At 32.2% G+C, this 20,724-nt stretch overlaps 1 protein-coding gene across 7 annotated transcripts in view; it reads left to right on the forward strand.

Moving 5' to 3' along the window:
* The window catches only part of LOC125049060 (collagen alpha-1(XVIII) chain-like), a 153,628-nt gene that overhangs the window by 54,011 nt on the left and 78,893 nt on the right, over positions 1-20,724 (forward strand). For 6 of the 7 annotated variants that reach the window (XM_047648134.1, XM_047648140.1, XM_047648135.1 and 3 more), the window contains exon 2: positions 12,572-12,601. The exons of the other annotated variant lie outside the window; for it this stretch is intronic. In XM_047648134.1, coding sequence (XP_047504090.1) covers positions 12,572-12,601 — 30 coding nt within the window. The remainder of the gene's footprint in view (positions 1-12,571; positions 12,602-20,724) is intronic. 7 annotated transcript variants of the gene reach the window in all.

Consider the following 20,724-nt stretch of genomic DNA (forward strand, 5'->3'; position numbering starts at 1 on the left):
TTCTTATATCGTTACAATGTCGTATTTATTCAAGGACAAAGCGTATATTAAAACTTATTTATGTAAGATTAAACTTATAAACATAAACTAATAATAATAAAATAATATACATTGAAATAAATAACGAAACTTAACATAAACTAAAATATATCATTAAAAGGAGTCCCTTTAGGCAAGGTTCCGAAGATACTGGCAGCGTTCCCCCTTTGAATTGCTAGACTAATTCTTTGTCCGAGGTAGCTGCCAGATCTTCGGTCTCCTGTGATGTCGACTAACCTTTTTGAAATTTCTTTAAAAAGCCTTAAAGCGCTAGGACCCCACGGACCAAGGGTCTCGACACCGAATTTTTTGTCAAAATCAAAGTCAAAGTCAAGGTCAGTCAAAGTTTTTTGTCAAAATGTTTGTAAGGAGCTGCAACCATTGCACCATGTTCCACATGATATCTTAAGTAATTAATAATAATAAAATAAATTAAAAACAAAGATTTGTCCTCTATCAGCAGGTGGCATGGTGAAATAGGAGCACGCACTTATATTAATATAATCTATAATCACAAATTCTTTGTAGATATAGGTGGGTCAACAGATTAAAGATAACGTAAAAATATGGAGTTGTCAAAAATGATAATCAAATACAATCAAAGGTGTATATAGATATATGTATAGGGCGATAAATGTTACAAGTAAAAGTCATTAGAATGTTTTTCAAATGTGTATTTACAAAAGGGATACGCGCCCACGACACTTCCATACCATTTAGAGATGTAGTTATATTTTAGGGCCTCCATGCTAATTTTGTGTTTTAGTTTGATTATAAAATAATGTCCCGGTGAACTTCGTATCAAGTATATTAGTGTCAAAACTTAATACAAATTTGTAAAACAGACCAAAGTCTATAGCTATGAAACACAAATGCTGTAGGCATCTATAAATATATGACAACCAAGTGACAATGTTTTATTTCCAAAAGGAAAATAGGAACAGTTTTTATTGGAAAATTCATTTATCGTTTTTTTCCTAAAGGAAGTAAGCAAGCGTTAGTTCCGTTAGTTTTCCTTCCCTGAACTTCCACACATTTTTCACGATCAAAAATGGCCAAATCGATCCACCCATTCTCGAGTTTCAGCGAGACAAAAGAACAACATATAGTTTTAATATACTGTATAATATATATAGAACATGTTCTCTCCTTATAACTTGATAGCGTTCTGAAAATGAATCAGAATTCTAATTGGTCATGTTCTGAATATTGAGACGTATAAAACAAAGGATTGCGTCCATGCGTCGGAATGTCTCTCACCCTACAATATGACGAGGGGTCGATGGCTGGCCATACGTCGTACTCGTGAACCAGGTGCTACTTGTGGTGACTGTCGGACTTGGGTCGCTGTATATACGTGTTGCACACACAAATGGTAGTTCCAAATAGGTAAAAAATGATAGACCCTCTGTTTGTCGACCTCTGGGTTGTAGTATCTTGCTTTAAATTTCCAATGAGCAAAATAGGCTTTAGGTATATGTGCATGTGTGACATACATTCATATATTCGATATACGCCCTCATACAAACTCAATCAACGATATTGCACCGTTTCAAATTGTATTTACGCTATGATAAAAAGAGACGGAATAGCGCTTTTGTTGGTACGGTGTAATTGTACTGAATTCATTCATGTATAAATGGGTTAGAGTTAAAATGTATCGATTAAAGGCGGAAACATACTACCAAAACGCGACGCCACACCACGCCATCCGACGCATGTCAGTACTTATCAATCCCATATATTTAATATGGTCAGATGCACATAGACAACACGCCATGTGATCACACGCGGTAACATCCAATCGATTTGGATCGGCGTGTTGTGAATGTTGTGATGATGACGTCATGCGTCAATGCTTTCGAGTTTTTGACACGAATGTCAATTTATATACTTAGATATTTTTGGATTTATTTGGCGAAATGAACGACTAACAATTAATTGAGTTGGTGAAACAATATTCTGTTTTATATGACATGAGATTACCTCAATACAAGGACAAAAACAGGGAGTTAGGATGTTGTTAGTTTAATACAAATAACCTGCTAATCAATTCAGTTTATTAGAAAAATACAGGGTGGGCCAGAAAGATTTGCGAATTTGAAAAAAATATAATAAAAAAACTAAATACAATACACAAAAAATTTTATTTCAATTAAAATATGTCTGGGAAATTTATTTCTTAAAAATAACATCATACAGGTGTGCACCATTGCGCTGCAAACATTCCTCGAATCTGAACCTCAAATTGGTAAAAACTTGCTGGCACATTGCGCGGGGAATAAATCAGCTAAATGACTTTTGAATTTGCAAGCGTGTCGTGGTGTCGCGTGTTGGTAATGTGCACGATGGACATCGGGTGTCGACACGACACGTCGCGTCGCGTTTTAGTAGTATGTTTCCGCCTTAAGGCTTTGATATACTGTGTCAAGACCGTCTAGACACAGTATGTGAAAAACATTGAAGTCTAAAACAAATTCGCAAGCATTAGTGTAATAATTCATAAGATACAAATTTCAGGGGTTTACGCTCTTGGCTTTATTTGTTTAGGTTTATCTAAACCGCTTAACTTTATCATAATAATTCAATCGTAAATCCCGTAAGAAATACATTCTATTCCAATATCATTTAAGTTATTTATAAAAATTGCGTAATTCAAACATCAAATAAAAGTTTATTTTTATCTTTTTCTGGTCTAAGTTTTTTGCATTATTGCTAATCTTTATAACTAAATAGGTGTCATTAATTGTGCCTACATGCTTTAATTGTTTTATTACTGCTAGTTTCCTTATAACCTTCTGCAGATTGAATCCCGTCGATAGGCTTCATTCAATGTGGTGGTTATTTAATTTTAACGAGAATTTTTATTTTATGTAATCACGATTAACTCAAGTTAACCAATAAAGTTAATATTGCTCGTGATTTTGCCGTAAGTATGTTATGATAAATAGTGTTTAAGAGTGAAAAAAAAAGTAAATTGTGCTATTATACAAAAATACATACTCACCTCACCGCCTTCATATACTTTTATGATTGATCCAGGTTTCGATTTCCGGTGAAACAATATTTGTTTCTTTGTAACAAATTGGCTCAAAAAGTACTGGACAGATTTAAAAAATTCTTTTACCATTTAAATGCTATATTGTCACTGATTTATATAGGCTATATTAATTAGTGGAAAAATAAGGAAGGATTCCTTATTTTTAAAAACTAACTAACTAAAACTACAAATCTTACCCAAGGTCTAAAAAAATGCCTATAAAATATATTTAATCGCATGCGCTGCGAAAACTATTACAGATAAAACAAACAAAAAATTGCACAACATTAAAGAACAATATCTACAAAATTAAAAAAAATAAATGGCAAAGTATAGTACGAGTATATACTCAAGACAAGAACAAACAAAGTAATTTGACAGATTTTTATGCATTACTAGCTGACCGGGCAAACGTCGTTTTGCCATGTATATCATTTATAATAAAAAAATAGGGGTTGATCGTAGAGGGGTGAAAGTAAGGGGTTGTATGTATTTTTTAATGCTGTATCATAAAAAAATAGAAATTAAAAATTTTGTCTAAAAAATAAAAATAACAATTTAGGGGTGGACTACCCCTAACATTTAGGGGGATGAAAAATAGATGTTGGCCAATTCTCATAGATACTGGATAAGCACAAAAAATTTCATCAAAATCGGTCAAGCCGTTTCGGAGGAGTATGGCAACGAAAACTGTGACACGAGAATTTTATATATTAGATACTAAGTAAGGAGTGGGAATTGGAATAAAATAATTACCTAATAATTCGTATAGTGGAACTTAGGATATACTTGAAGCTCAAAGGAGTACATAGGTGTAACATCAGCCCGTGAAAATCTATTAAGTTGCAGAAACCCTACTAGGTGTTGATATACACCTTGTCTGCAGGAAATTGGAGAGACGTTGATTAAAGTGGAACTCGGAAGCGGTGTAATCCTGTGAAACCTCATAAGTTTCACTTATGCGAGAGTTTCTTTATTAAATTTAAAGTATAAAGATATGAGAAACATTTAATTTATAACGCGTTGATGTTTTTAAAAATCTAGTGACGCGTGGTTATTGGCCTCTAGAAAAGTACGTATAAGTAATCAGTAATCAAAAACTTATTTTTTTTGTAACATGTGGCAAACACCATATTGCCATAAGGCTCGCAAGTGCGTTGCCGGGCCTTTTAAGTATAGGTACGCACTTTTCTTGAAGAAGTCGACCCTGAGTCGAATTGGTACTAAAATACTTCAGTGGGCAGCTGATTCCGTTGTGGAAAGTTGGATGTGAAGGTGATACGGGTGGTATTTCGTAATCCGCCTTGACGTCCGATGATGAGTGTGAGGTTGAGTAAGTCTTTCTTGGACGATGCAAATATTAATTGAGAACCAGAGAGCACCATCGGTTAGTAAGGAATCTTACCCCATACAAGAGCAAAGCAGCATTACATATATGTATGTCTAAACAATAGTTTTACGGAAACACGGAAATAAATCAATGTTATGCAAAAAATTATCTTGCTTCAATTTAAGATTATGACAAGTATATCGTTAACAAAAACAAAAGAGAATTAAAAGAAATTTTCCTTTGTTAGTCAGTCAATAGTAAGTAATTACCATAATATAAAGACTGTTTTTACGCCCATAAATAAAGGATCGCACTGGATGCGAGTAGCCGGAGACAGGGAAAAATGGTCATCTTTGGAGGAGGAGGCCTTTACCCTCCGCTGAGAGGGGTTCTTGCACCCATAAGTATAAAAGCACCTGAAGAAAAGAAATTAATAAAGTACCTATCTAATCACGCACACTAATGTATATTTTTAACTTTTTATTTTAATTTCTCTTTATTTTTCTTTTTAGTAAACCTATGTTATTTTGTAAATCTTTTAGCAAGAAATAAAAGGCTTTTTATTTTTATTTATTATTTAAATAAAGGATATAACACGTTATCCAACGCTGAAATTTAAGCATTGTATAAAAGTTCAAAAAATATGCTAAAATATGGCATACAAGATTAATCGATTTTACAAACATGTGGTTTTTCGATGCACGTACCGTTAACACAGTGTCACAAACCAACAACGTATTATTATAGGGTCAGTAGAGCCGTTAGTCTGCGGTTTAGGTTATGTTACAGAAACCCCATTGACCCTCATATTAATAATTTTAATTAGCTATTACTAAAATGGGAACTATGAAATTTCCTATCGTGTATATAGTCAGTATAATCCGGGTCACCACTTGCAACTCTATAAGCCACAAATTCGGCCCCACATGGAGTGTTCTCACCTCTGGGTGGGAGCTCCCCAGTACCAGCTCCTTTCGCTTGACCGTATTCAACAAAGAGCGACTCGAATCGTCAACGACGAGTCACTTTCCGTGCGGCTTGATCTCTTGGCGTTGCGGAGTGCATCTGCATCTTCTACCGCATTTACCTTGAAGAGTAGTCAGAGGAGTTGTTCGGTCTAATATCTGCAGCTGAGTTTCATCATCGAGACGTCAAGGCAGAATACAAAATACCATCCGTATTACCTCGATATCCGTCGTTCCACAACTGAGCGTTATCTAAGGCAGTTTTTGTCGCGTACCAACCAGCAGTGAAACCAGCTGCCCACTGAAGTATTTCCGAACCGATTCGACTTAGGGTCTTTCAAGAAAAGAGCATACAAAATCTTGAAAGCCTGGCAACGCATTTGCGAGCCTTCTGGCAATGTGAGTGTCCATGGGCGGTGGTATCACTTAACATCAGGTGAGCCTCCTGCTTGTATTCCTCCAAAAAAAATACTGATACTTCGTTCCTGCTACACCTTTATGGCTGTTTCTTCTTTTCAACAAAAAAGGAGGTTATCTGTTTGACGTATAATTAGGGTTTGGTCTGTGACAATCTATGTTTAAGAAAATAAATGACATATCGATATACATTATCCCATATATTCCAACTTAGGGAACAGACTCAATTTCATCGAAATCGTTTTGGTACTTTTTGAGATATGCATTTCTGAAGAGGAAATAAAAATAATAGGAGATAGGTAAATACAGTTGGCAGGTATTTGACTTTCGTTTAATCTTTCTATAATACATTAAGTATATGCAGTATAGACTTAAATCCTCAAGATCATAGTAGTAAATATACATTATTTAAAGAAATATATAGTCAGCGTTAAACAAAGCCTTAACAAATAGTACCTACTTTAAGTTTATAATGGCTATATTTCATAAGGTATTTAATTACATAATAATACACATTATCAACCAATTTAACCTTTCTACTAGCTTTCTCAAATCAGTTCAAAGGTTAAGATGTGCAGAAATATTAATAAATATCTTTAGCGTATTGCTAATAAAGAAGATTGCAGTATACCAAAGAGCTATGGAGTGTTCTATTATTCGGTTGAAAATTAAAGACAAAGTGAAAAATGGTGTAATACGAACGAATAGCCTTACAAAAATAACAGATGTGGTAACTCACTCAAAAAAATTTAAGTGAAAATGCCCACGTTTGTGGTGGCAGATGAGTCACAAAGATCCTTACTTGAAATGACCCATGGAGGAGACTGAGGAAAGGACGCCCATCAGAATCCTGGAAAGTTCATCTTAATATAAAAGAGATAGCGGGGAAAGGTTGGACATTGTAGCGAAGCTAAGAGACACTTGGAAGGATTGAGGAGAGAGAGATTTAAGGCCTTCCTTCTGTCGGAGGTTGTGTACTAATATTAAATTTAATAACAACATAAACTTTATGTAATCAATATGTTTAGTTACAGTACTCGAATATAGGCATTTTTTTTATTGATTGAATTAATACCAATTTATTAGGGAAAATAATCATTTTTGTCTAGTTGTTAGTAGCCCTGACTGCGAATCCATGAGTCCCGGGTTCGATCCACGGCTGAGACGATGTGATGAGCATTTGGTGTTGTGCTTAGGTCTTGGGTGTTTAAATATGTATTTATATGTCTATCTATCTATAATATGTAGGTATATCCGTTGCCTAGTACCCATTACACAAGCTTCACCAGCTTAGCATAGGACTAGGTCAATTGGTGTGAATTGTCTTTAAAAAAAAAAAAGTAATATTTTTGTTGTTTATATTATTTCTGTAAAACTATGACACGTAAATCATGGAACTAACACGTTTATACATTCTTAAATAGTTTAATAGCTTCTTGTAACCGAGGCATTTTTCCTGACGGGATTTTAGACCCAATCAAAAGATTATTTTATGTTTCCCGTAGCGAACACAGTTCTTCCGGGATAAACATGACTTACTATTATTCAAATAAGTTTTCTTAATTCATGAATTTTAATAACAAAAAACTAACTAATTACTATTGATTAAATTATTAATATTAGTTGATCATATTCTTTCTGCCTCGTAATTAGCTCTGCTTATATTTATTAATTATTCTCAGTTAACATTTTGATTGGCTTTTAAATTTTTGTTTAAACATATTTTTATTTATTGATATTGTTATTTTTTCTTTAGATTTTACTTTATTTTATTTAAGTTATAGTAATGTGTTATTTCGAGTTTTTTCCTACGCTTTGTAGGTGTTTCTTTTTCATTGTTCCACATTAGGGTTGCCTGGAAGAAATCGCTTGTTAGCGATAAGGCCGCCCATTACATTATAACTTTTGTAACCTGCTATTTAATTTCTGTTATGTGTATGTTCTTAAATAAAGTATAAATAAATAAATAATAAAATAATACTACAAGTCAACAGTTTATGGATTTATTTAAGTTTTCTAACAACTATAAAGAAAATGATCCATGATACCATATAAGTGTCTGGCAACCCTACGCTCTAGTTTACACAGAACTTAATGTCTTGGTTAAATATTAAAGTAGGTTATATAAGATTAATCCCTTTGACTCCCGTGGGCTAACCTGTACCCTCTAATAGAGAATTCGGTTAATCATTCAAAATCCTATGGGAGTTATGTGTGATTTTATGTAATAGTATGATATAATTATCAAATACCATAGAATGTATGCAGACCAAGATTCACTAGACATTTTCGTATTGGTTACGAATACGCGATCTATAAAACATTTTTCTTATTTAATTTTAATGACATTAAATTTAATACATTGTCTTTATATTCAAAAATTCAAATTCAAAAATCATTTATTCACGTAGGTAACACAATGTACACTTGTGATTCGTCATTAAAGAAATACATATTAATACTTCTAATTTTACATTTACTGCCAGTTCTCAAATCAAGGGCGTAGAACGGAAGAGAAGAACTGGCAATAAACTCTCCGCCACTCTTTTTAATCGCCATGTTTTTTTTTACACAACGTTTGTAAGGAGCTGCAACCATTACACCATGTTCCACATGATACTTAATCTTGGCATTATTTTAAGTACGATTAAAAGTAATTACTAATTTAAAAAAATTATAACTTTATTAAAAAATACAATTATTACTCGTCTCATTATTGCTGCTCTTCTCATGCAGCAGTGTTGGCTTCAGCGTGCGACTCTCATCCTTGAGGTCGTAGTTCGATCCCCGGCTGTGCACCAATGGAGTTTCTGTCTATTTGCGCATTTATCATTCGGTCGAACGGTAAGCGAAAACATCGTAAGGAAACCGGCATGCCTTCAACGCCATGTGGACAGGAGGCTGATCACCTACTTGCCTATTAGATTGAGAAATGATCATGAAACAGATACAGCAATCTGAGGTGCCACTGGTTTTTTATTTCTTTTCATAAAGAAATATTAAAAACATTTTGTTTCAATTATAAATGTCAGTTATAATTGCCAATTATATTATCGAAAAATAAATAATAAGAAAATTCTCAGAAAAGCTAACGTGTAATTTACAAAGACTTCTAACTTCTAAACCGAGAAATAGTAAAAGAAATTACGACTTTAATATTATAGATAAGTCAATACTCACAATCACTTACACATTTCTATTCCTTCATATTTACTCCACGTTATGTATAAAGCAAATGTTGAGTGAAAGCTGAATAATATTTATATTGCGGCATTCGTGTTTGCGCTGTATGTATCCTGATGATATGGTATCTATATTATTATAATAATAAATACTAAGTTTTGATACCCATACTACATTGATGCTTACTGTATAAAGTTGTATTATTGTATACTGTGTAAAACTGAAATACAACGTTTTATTAATTCACTTATCTGGTATATCGGGTTTAGATGGGTTCACGTTTTTGTATAGACTTCAAAATCAAGTAAGAAAAAAAGGATTGTGTGGTTTTATGAAACCACGGTAAAAGTGAAACTTTTTTTCACATTATAGACATTTAACTAAAAAAATTTCAATAATACTACAAAAATAATAATACAAAATAATCGCTTGAAATATCATGCAGGACAACGTCTGTGGGGTCCGCTAGTTATTTAATAAGTCAATCTCAAAAAGCAAAATTTTTGTGTCATTAACTTATAGGTTACTGTTCTTCCTTTTTGACCTTTTTCCCTAATTCGTAGGTAATATGGCCACTAACGCCCTTCACCACTATCTCGCAGGCCGCTAGAGATGAAACTTTAACTACTAAAAAAAAATAACAAGTTTTTTGAGATTATCGATAATACTTGTGAATAATTAAATATTTTAAATTTTCATAAAATTTATCTAAAAAGCTCATGGCGCTATAACCTCATTGGGCCTCAAAATTATTCATCGGTTTCGTGATAATTTTTTTTAATAGTCGAATCGTTGTTGTATTTTTGTTTACCGAATGAACGCGTATTAAATGCGCACATCGAAAGTAAATTTACAAATTCCAACATAAAATTAAAAGTGGGAGAGTTAAAGAAGAGTTTCTTTGTTTTCTCCATCACTGCGCGAAAGATTATAAGAACTAGTCTAAAACTAGTAAATAACTAGCTGATGGTTTATCACTTATGATGTTATATAGTACTAGTAGACCGGCCAAGCATTGCTGTGGCTAAGGTTTTTGTTATATCACATAGTGGTAAACTATTCAAAAGAAACGGTAGGAGAACACCAGTCATGGACCCCCATGCTTTTTTCTTATTATGCCATTAAATTGAAGCTTATGTGAAACGTTGGTAATTCCAACACAGCGCCACCTGTTAGAATTGTGACTATCATTATCATTAAATAATAAACGAATATTTTGCAATAATATAATATTACGGGTATAAATTGAGATGTAAGCTATCCTATCTTTTAAGTTAGATCAAACCACACACGGTGTGCAAATTTAATTGAAATCGGTTCGGTAGTTTAGGATTCCATAGCGGACAAACAACGTGACACGTAATTTATGTATATATAATATAGTGTAGATAGCCTTTTGTTTAGTTGTCTACTCACAAAGTTACTGCACGAATCTATTTAGAGACTCAATGAAAAATAGAACTTAAAAAAAAAGTCTAAAAATTATCAAAATATAGAACTATCGAAGTGGAGGCGTCTTATAGAGTCTAAAATGGGGAGATAGAGAGTCGCCTACCCATTTTTGTGGCTTCTAAATATACACGAGCTTCTACCTATTAGCTTTTTCCACTAAATATTAATGGACAACATAAAATTATATCAAAAAGTAAATATTATTAGATAGTAAAACTTATTAAGAAATAAACCATTATATTTTAATTAATCCTATTTTATCAGCTACCAGTATTCGGAAATTCCCGAAGCTTATTGGTCTTTGTAATTCTTGCTCTTTTGTTTAATTACAGTTTCAAAGTGAATAATAATCAAACAATAACAACTTAACAAAGTAGAAAATAACACGGATTTTGCGAAAATATTGTTTAGTATCGAAATACTTGGGAACACTTTGATCTCAAAGCGAAAAATAATTATTGAGCGCCTGTTTCGTAGAGATTTGTGTTTTTGTTATTACTTGGAAAATAATTACGTTTCTAAATTGTTTTTATATTAAGAAATTGGCGACTTTACATGAGCATGTTATTTTTTATTGGCTAAGGTTAAAATATTCATAAAAATGATGATAAGGAAGGATCCTATACTTTTTGGACTGTACAGTACATCTTACAAAATTTAGTAACAGCTAGTCTAGTAGTCACGTGTGTGATTCTCGATACTCTAGTCGTATGTAATGTACGAATTCCGGACTTTTTTTTTCCGGACTATTCGATATTTCTGTCAATATAACTAATATCAATAGAAATATCGAACTGGACTCAAACCAAAGCAACAATTTAAATTTAGTCAGTCACTGAAAGTATTTTTTTAATTAAAACAGCTCCAAAATACCAGCAGCAAAAAGATACATATGTATAAATAAAGCTTTTATAAAAACAAAGGCCAAACGTTTCTCTGGACATATCACCCGCATGTATGAGATAAACTGTAAATAATAACATCTTTATTGCTATCGGAAATAGATGCTATTAAGTACCCAAGCTGCATATGGGCAGGACTCATTTGAAGTCAATTATGGAAGTTACATGAGGTTAATAGCTCATCCATCACAGATTATCAACGCAACTTTTATAAGGCAATAAAACATGTTACATTTGACATACTTTTGTAATAATGTTTGATTTTCTTATGTTATTAAACTCCTTTAATTATAGCACACGAATTGTTTTTTCTCCTCCGTGATTTTGTGGTGACATATGTTAGAGGTACAATTAGGGAAACAATAATTGTTTTGGTAAACACATAAATAATTTCCTTAAAAAAGGTTAAACGCATAAAATATTAATTAAATACACACAAAGAGGAATGCCCCAAGGCCCTTTACGGGACTTAAACGAACTTAAAATATTTATCCCATTTATCTATAAAACTACTACTACCGACTCTAACCGATCTATACCCGGGATCAGGAAATATATTACCTAAAGGCTAATGCTGCCTTTAGTGTATAATTTCACCATTGGACGTCGAAGAAAGACCAAGAATAGAGCGTAGACTTGTGAGCCTTCTGAGAAGGCAATGCAAGTGTCCATGGGCGGCGACATCAGGATATAAAAGGGGCCGTTTGCCCCATGTTTAATATAAAATAAATATATTATCTTCTTATTAGTCCCTATATCCAAAATACGAGTTGAAATGCCTACGAGACGTAAATTATTCTAGAGCGTGTTTAACAACTGTTAATTATGTATTTAAATCCACCTAATGATTAGTTGAAACTAACCTTAGAGCACTTATTTCCAGGTGTTAAAGATCTCACATTATATATTAAACCTATGTCCCAATTTTCTTATGAAAGCTGCTATAGATTTGTACTAGGAGGCAAGGGAATTAGCTTGTCACATCGTTGTATATAGAGACACAACATCATATATCTTTCGGTGACAACGAGCGGTGTCGGCAGCCAACGATGCTGCTACATTGGATCTCAAGGAACAAATTTGAACCTTATCTCCTTGTTATAAGAACAAAGTGAAACCGTGTCGAGTAGTCACATAAATTGCAAGATATCTCAAGTACAACGTGTTGGTAAATTTGTATGGATATCGGTTAAGTGTAAATCTCGCTTTAGATTTGAGATTTAATAGTTGTTCTTATTTTCAGGTTGTTCATGTCTACGCAGCTTTTTTCAAGGTAAGTTACATTTCTAATTTTAGTATGTTCCTTTTTTGAAATTGGCGATTTATATAGGTTTTTAGTAATTACTATTATTCAAGACTAGTAGACTCGGCCAAGCGTTGCTGTGGCTAAGATTATTGTTATATTACATAGTAGTAAACTATTCAAGAGAAAAGGCAGGAGAACACCAATCCACCATGCTTTTTTGGTGGTTATGCCATTAAATTGTAGCTTATGTGAAACGTTGGTAATTATTTTGATAAGGATCTTACCTAGGTACGAATAAAGAGCCTTTTATATCGGTGGTATTTTAATAAAAAAAAAATAATAAAAGGACGCTTATTGTGAGGTAACTATAAAAGATAGAGACATGCTGTCGCGACATTTTTTATAGATAGTGATGTGTCCTGAAAAATTGTAATACATCATTTTGTTCTATCATTAATAGTTTTCGCAGCGCACACGATTGAAGGAAGTTTTTTGTTTATTTTTTTACACCTTGGGTTAGATTATTCAAGTTTTAGTAAGAATCCCTATTTTTTTTAAAAATGAAACATAGCCTATGTCGGGAATAGTGTAGCTTGCCAACGGTGAAAGAATTTTTGAAATCGGTCTAGTAGTTTGGAGTAGTTTCCTCTTTATAATATTAGTTACTATTATTCAAGATAGATTACCTTAAATATTTTTGGTATGCATATACACAAAAGAATCACGCGTCTTCTTTTTAAATGATGTTCGAAGTAATTTTTAGGACAGGCTTATAAGGGTTAATAATTAAATCCATCAACAATTCCTTGCTTAAACTACGAAAATAATCTGACAATATTATGATAATTACTGTTGAATTGACTGGATCTTCTATTCAAAGCCGAGAACTTTAGCAATGGAGTTACCTTAAAACCTTCAGAACAATAGCATTAGAACCATTGTTTTACACCATTCGATTAAAATTAATCTTGTCTTTCGCCAGTCTTACGTTACTATTACATTATGGCTAATAACTCAATTTGTGCAAATAGTTTGAATGGTCAATACATAATCTTACTATGCTTATTTAAATTTTTTACTATGTTTTATGTAGAATGCAGAATATTTAAGTACCTAATGTTGTATTATTCTTCCTAGTTTTGACGAATACAATGTACTAGTGTTTTTTTTAATGATAATATTTTCCCAAATAGTGTATTGAATAAGTATGATGTTCGATTTATGAATTTAAAGATGTTACTGTTAGTAATAAATAACAATTCAGAAGATAGAAATCGGTTATCAGACTTAAGTCTTAATAGTTAAAGCTACAATAACAAAAGTGTCTAAGTAATGACACACCAGCGTTCAGCCCAGAACCACACTATTATAATCTTTACCTATGAGTGGACACTGGTGACTTATATAACATTAATAACTTCTGCAATCAAATACTATAAATAATAATTTTAAAGAAAAAACTTTTTAACCGGATTGAAGTTATGTATTATTATAAATTTACAACTATTTAACATAATTTTAAATTTATCCGACGTTTCGCGTGCTTTACAGCGTGCGTGGTCACGGTGACAAAAGATGTTGGATGTCAAAAAGTATCACAGCTGTAGAGAAAGTTGCCTTATCTGTATTTATTTCCCCGGAGTTGGTATCGACTAAAAGATGGAGGGTTTTGGCAAAAATGGCTCACGGTGTCCTCTATTTTCGCGGAAATGTGTAAAGGTTATGTAAATCAAAGACAATACTATAAAAAATACTACTAAAAATAAAATAAAATATGTTTCTAGGGCGTCGTGTTGCTATCGCGTTTTATAAAATATGCACAACGCCATCGATTGCTTAAAAAAATTAAATCAGGAAATTAGACTCATATTTAAGTCGATCCCTCCATAGCAACACACCTTTACATTTTTCTATTAAAATTTCTTAGTCACGAACAGACAAACTCCTTTGTATGCCAACTTCACCGCAACAATTCCTCGTCTTGAATATTAAATTGCGAAAAAACTCAATTTCCGTTTATACCAGCTGGCTTATTAAATGAACGATTACCCTTAAATGGTAAATGAAACCTAAAATTATGTTTTTTCAATTGTTTATTGGGGTTTTGCACAATGAATAATTAAACTAACGCAACCTCTGGAACCAAAAATACCTAAAAATATGTCTTACAAGGTGCTTTTAGCAGGCTTTTTGACAATTGCGTAACCTTAGAAATTATCAATACTAAAGAAGTCTTGTATCTTAGACAAATTACTTTCATAAAAATGTGTTTAAGGTAAAAAGGGGATTAGCCTTCTTTGCCTGACCGCGAAGTCGATTAATTAATCTTAATATCACGTTTGTCCGCGATGGACTCCTAAACTACCGAACCGATATCAATCAAATTTGCACACCGTGTGTAGTTTGATCCAACTTAAAAGATAGGATAGCTTACATCTCAATTTATACCCGCAATATTATTTTATTGCAAAATATTTGTTTATTATTTGATAGTCACAATTCTAACAGATGGCGCTGTGTTGAAAGTACCAACGTTTCGTCCGTCAGTACGTCACATAAGCTATAATTTAATGGCATAACCACCAAAAAAGCATGGTGGTCCCCATGACTGGTGTTCTCCTACCGTTTCCCTTGAATAGTTTGCTACTAATACATATAACAAAAACCTTAGCCACAGCAATGCCTGGCCGGTCTTCTAGTATTTTTACCTATATATTTATAGGTCACAAAAAATTATATTCGCGCATAGATTCTAGTAGCTATTAGTATTATCTATACTCATTACCAATACTTAGATCATACAAAGCATTAAGACTATGTATAAATTATATTATAGGCTACGGAAAATAAGGTTTTGTATATTCATAAATATAAATACAAGTTTTCACACTAACTGGCTCGGCGACACATCATATGTCTCTATACAATTATATTAACAATAAACTTAAAATTTTATATGAATAAAACATTTTTTAAGCATTCTAACCATAGAGACCCCGAGCCCCGGATACAGCCCACCAATACATTCATAAGACCTTGAGAATTAAATCATTAATAGGCCAAGTTACCAATAGTGGTAAATGAGTCAATTCGGTCAAATCCAAAACACTATTATCAGCACCGGTTTTTTTATTCATGACTATAAATCAGTGGTCAAGAATCAAATATAACTCATGCATTGAGATTAGATCGATATTAATGCATCGTTTTAATTGCTAGCGGTATTACCAATTTATAAGCTTGAAGCATCGTTTTTATTGCGCAAGAGTTACACTTGAAGATCTCCAGTAGAGACTAAAATACGCTGTGACATGTAATATGATGATTTTATGGTTGTAATTATAATACCGAGCAGGAAAGTTGTTAACCATACAATTTTCAATATTGAGGTCGTGTGTTTGAATCCCAGGTACTAATGGAATTTTATTTCTAGGCAATTAACAATTGAACGGTTAAGAAATATTATAAAGGAGGAGGAAAATCGGAAAAGTTACAGTTTTTTATAAATCTCCTAAACGTAGTTGCTTACAAGCGATCGCTCATGAGCAAGAATCCACCAATTACACTCTGTGAATTCTTTTATATATTCTATATTATTTCAATTGAAAGTCCGAAAACTGCTAATGACTACATTGTGTTTAACCGATCATCTACTTCCCAAAAAAATTATCGATGAAACTGCCTATATACTCAAACTTAAATATAATCAACCAAAAATACAATTGTGAAATAGGAGCCAATTTTTACCCCAAATTGGGGCCTTTGTTAATTCAGTCGTAAAGTGATGTTATAATATAGCCTTTTTCAATAAGTAACCCAGTTGCTAAGATCTCAACTAGCGATGAACGAGAAAAATTGGAGGAAGCTCTAAAAAGAAAATAATTTTACCGCTTATAAACGTTTTTCATTGGTGCTACGCTTCTATTGATTGTACCGTGATATTATAAAGCCTTTATCACTCGCTAACAATTCAGCTTTATATTGATTAAAGAATCTTTCCTCTGTATTATATGTGTAGGGAAAGTGTAGATAGACTAAAATAATAGTATAGTTAGAAATAATAGGCCACACATTAGAAAAAAAAATAAAAAATTACACAAACTAGAACCAAACCTGGATAATATACTGACAGCATGCACAAAATGATTGCTTATAACTAAAAGTAAATAATATAACTAAAAGTATATAATATAACTAAAAGTATATAATATAACTAAAAGTATATAATATAAGTTCTAATAAGTTAATATAAATAAACAATAAAAAGAACACCAAAATTTACAAAAAAAACATAAGAATCAAGTGCTAAATGCCCTCCGTATAAACAGATGGGCGGTCCAAAAAATATCCAGATCGTTCGGGCCCAACAGCAGATTACACATTCCAGCCATTCTGCAAATATTTTTCCTGTGTACGTCAAAATTCTGTGCAATGGAGATAGAACTATATTTATTTAGTTTAAATATTATAATATATTATAAAAAACATTATTATATCCCTATATAGTATTAGTCATTCCTAATTACTTTACGAATATTCGTTTGTTAATTCAGACCTTTCCAGTGTAAATTCCGAGAAATACTAATAAATGGGCGACAACTGCGCAAGCAAAGCAACTGACACTAATCAACGTTCGTGATTTAATTATATTAATTTAGTTATCTCAGCTGTTCTATTTACCGAAATCTATTTAATACAGTTATTCAATAGTAATTTATTTGCAATAACAATAAGGGCTAATAGTGGAATTCGATTCAATGTTTCTCGTACAAAATCTAAAGGTGGGAACTGACCAAAGTTACGGGGTGTAATGTAGCATTCGCATCGAGCGTGTTACGCATCGAGCATGTTACGCTGTGTTCTAAAATCAGCGTAACATGCTAGTCAAAACTCTGTGCTCCACTTTCACCGCCAGTGTTCACGAGATGTGATAGTGATAATGTTGATATCTTTCATTCTATTTAATTATTGTTTCATCCTAATTAAGAAGAATAAAAAATGTTACTGGACATAAAACTTATTTAAAAACACAGGCGTATGAGGTGGTTTGTTATTGATTGCAATATTAAAAACCAAATGATTACTGGACAGTATAAAAACTTTGTACGCAGGTCTCGATTTTGAAGAACTGTTGAATTTAATTGGACCAAAAGTACTTAAAAAAGACACAATTTATAGAAAATCATAATCATGATCACACGCGACGTGCGACGCGTAATTACTGAACCGCGTAAGAGTCAAAGGATTCGCTAAAAAACCGACAGCCGGGTGGAGCACTCAAAGCGAGCAACGAGAGGCTCGTTGCTCGCTGGTTTCCCCGTAACACGACGTACTGACTGCACGAATGCTCGCTGTGTAACATTACATTACATGTTACATTACACCTCGTAACGTTGGTCAGTTCCCACCTTAAGATATTTGTTGTTGTCACTTGTTTGGTACGCATCGTATTTATCCCATATCTAATATATAAAATTCTCGTGTCACAATGTTCGTGCCCATACTCCTCCGAAACGGCTCGACCGACTCTTATGAAATTGGTTATTTTTATTGAACTAAAAATGTTTCCTAGAAATAATATATATGGCAAAACGACGTTTGCCGGGTCAGCTAGTGATATTATAATTATAGAAAATATCCATATCATAACAAATGTGTCATTATAGGGCCCGAAGCTTTTTGAACCTTTGATTTTTTTAATTTCAAAAGCCGCATCTTATTGTCTTTTTACAAACTATAATCAGATTTTAATAAAAATAACTTTTAGATTTTTATAAATAATTACTTATAAATTAATAAAATAAACAATTTTTTAATAATTTTAGGAACCGAATTACCGCTGGCGAAATCGTGACGTTTAGCTAATAAGAAAATGTTTATGAAAAACATTATATTGCTTAAATTAAATTTTTAACTTAAAATTTTGCGTGTTAAAGTTTGCTACACCTAAGTAAAATCATTGAAAGATACTTGTAGAAGGTAAAACGGAAAATGTCACGTACAAAGAGACAACTTTACGTGAGAGTAGAATAAATGTATTGTCTTCATTGACGTGTGTCTACGTTATGCTAGACAATACCGTTCAGTAGAGTTTATGAAGGTATGCTATGTGATTTCGTATTCTCTTTAATAAAAATGGTAATTTAATTACGACACAGTATCTTGACTGTAGATATATAAATGACGAAAATAATTATCTTCTCTCTAAAAAGCTGTATACTTTCATAATACCTCAATCAATACATATTTTATATTGTGATTGAAGATTTTATGTTGATATGGTATAATACCCCACCTTCTATAATTTGACTAAGTAGTCAAATTATAGAAGGTGGGAAGTTTCATATTACCCTTCTCCTTTTCCTTTGAAGTAAAACTGTTCTTATTTTTATATCCAACTGACACGGCGTTGTCAGGTTATTAAGTGAATTAGGACACATTGGATATGTAGTAGATTTGATAATAAAACAATTTTTTACCGGATTGAAGTTATGTATTTCCAATTATTTTTCATAATTTTAAATTTGACCGATGTTTCGTTTAAAATTGTTTTATTATCAAATGTGTGAAAGTTATGTCAATAAAAGACAATACTATATGTAGTAGATATCAAATTACAAAAAATATATTTCGACATTCATAAAAACGTTCACAAAAATTAATCACAATGAAATAATATGTCTATTACAATTGTGTACCTCTCTACTAGTAGAAACAATAGTAAGCAGAGATTTTTCGGAAAAGTAGAAACTTCACCTCTTTATAAGTGTCGATTTAGATTAGAATCATTATGCCTAGTGATTGCAGGTAACTTAAAATTTATAAAAACTTCCTATAAATATGAAGTCGATCAAAAAATGGTACATAATAGCAATCAATTAATAACGTGCTCGTATGAGGGACAGGTAATTATCTATATGAAAACAATGGCGGGCTGCGCCTGACAGGCCATTAGGTGCGAGCTATCATGACAATACGGGTTAGTATTATCAACGAAAAACGCATTATCAGTCGATGATACGATTACTGCCCTATTAAGGAACTAAACCGCCCCATTAGGTGTTAGGACGGTATTACTACATTTATTTGTATTAAAAGTTGGTCGTACTTTAAGATGTTTAGTTTGTTTTTAATACTTTAGCTTCAATATAGCTTGTATGCTATAACATGAATAGAAGGAATACTTTTATTGAAAATTCTGTAAATTAATTGACATGTCTAACGTGTTGTAAAACGGGGAAACGCCAAAGATTTTGTATTCATCGAAATATGTGTTCGTTTCCTATGAGATTAATAGCCGTACAATGGTTAATTACGAGTTTAATCGTTGCTTATGTCAATAAGTAAAAAAAAAATATTCACCATATACTCAAGCAAGCAATGAAGTGCCTCCAGGCTTACCAATTTATTAATCAGGCATTATTTACTAAATTATCCTTTTTTAATACTTATTTAACATATTATAGAATTATTATAAATAATAAAAATAAAAAAATAATAATATTAATAATTATTATTAATTATTATAATTAACAATTAATTATTTTATTTTTTTTATTTTTTGAAGTTGTACTTCTTTAGGCGCGTTATGAAAAATTGATGAGAGTGAAATTTTACGATGCGCGCGCACCTGTGACACAAAATTGGGAGTGTGATTATAGCGTGCGCGAGCGAGATGGGAATAAGACAATCTACAAGGAAAAAGAAATAGAATATGCGTGAAGCTAACTTCACGCATATTCTATTTCTTAGCTTAGCAGCTTAACAAGAAATTTGAATGACCATGACATTGACATCTGACAATGACATTTACCTTTTAAACAGATAAAGGAGTTTTAATTATTGTTTCAAATTAAAGATTATATACCTAGTTATTTTCATTATACAAGTGCGAATTTTATATGTGCGTCTGAATTATAATCAGAAGTAATTTAAATTGAATATTTAAATCAATACTAATAATATTATTCTACGACCCTATATATCAATAATTGAGAACAAAGATTTAAGCATTCGACTAATAAGGAGAAAATGAAGACTTGGAGCGATATAACAGAGAAGTAAACATTTTAATAAGCATTATTAAATTATAATTACCTTTAGGTAATTGTGTTCTGTGTTAATAAGTACCTGCATCTCATAAATGACCA

This window comes from Pieris napi, chromosome 4 (assembly GCF_905475465.1).
Source record: "Pieris napi chromosome 4, ilPieNapi1.2, whole genome shotgun sequence".
In the NCBI taxonomy this organism is placed as follows: domain Eukaryota; kingdom Metazoa; phylum Arthropoda; class Insecta; order Lepidoptera; family Pieridae; genus Pieris; species Pieris napi.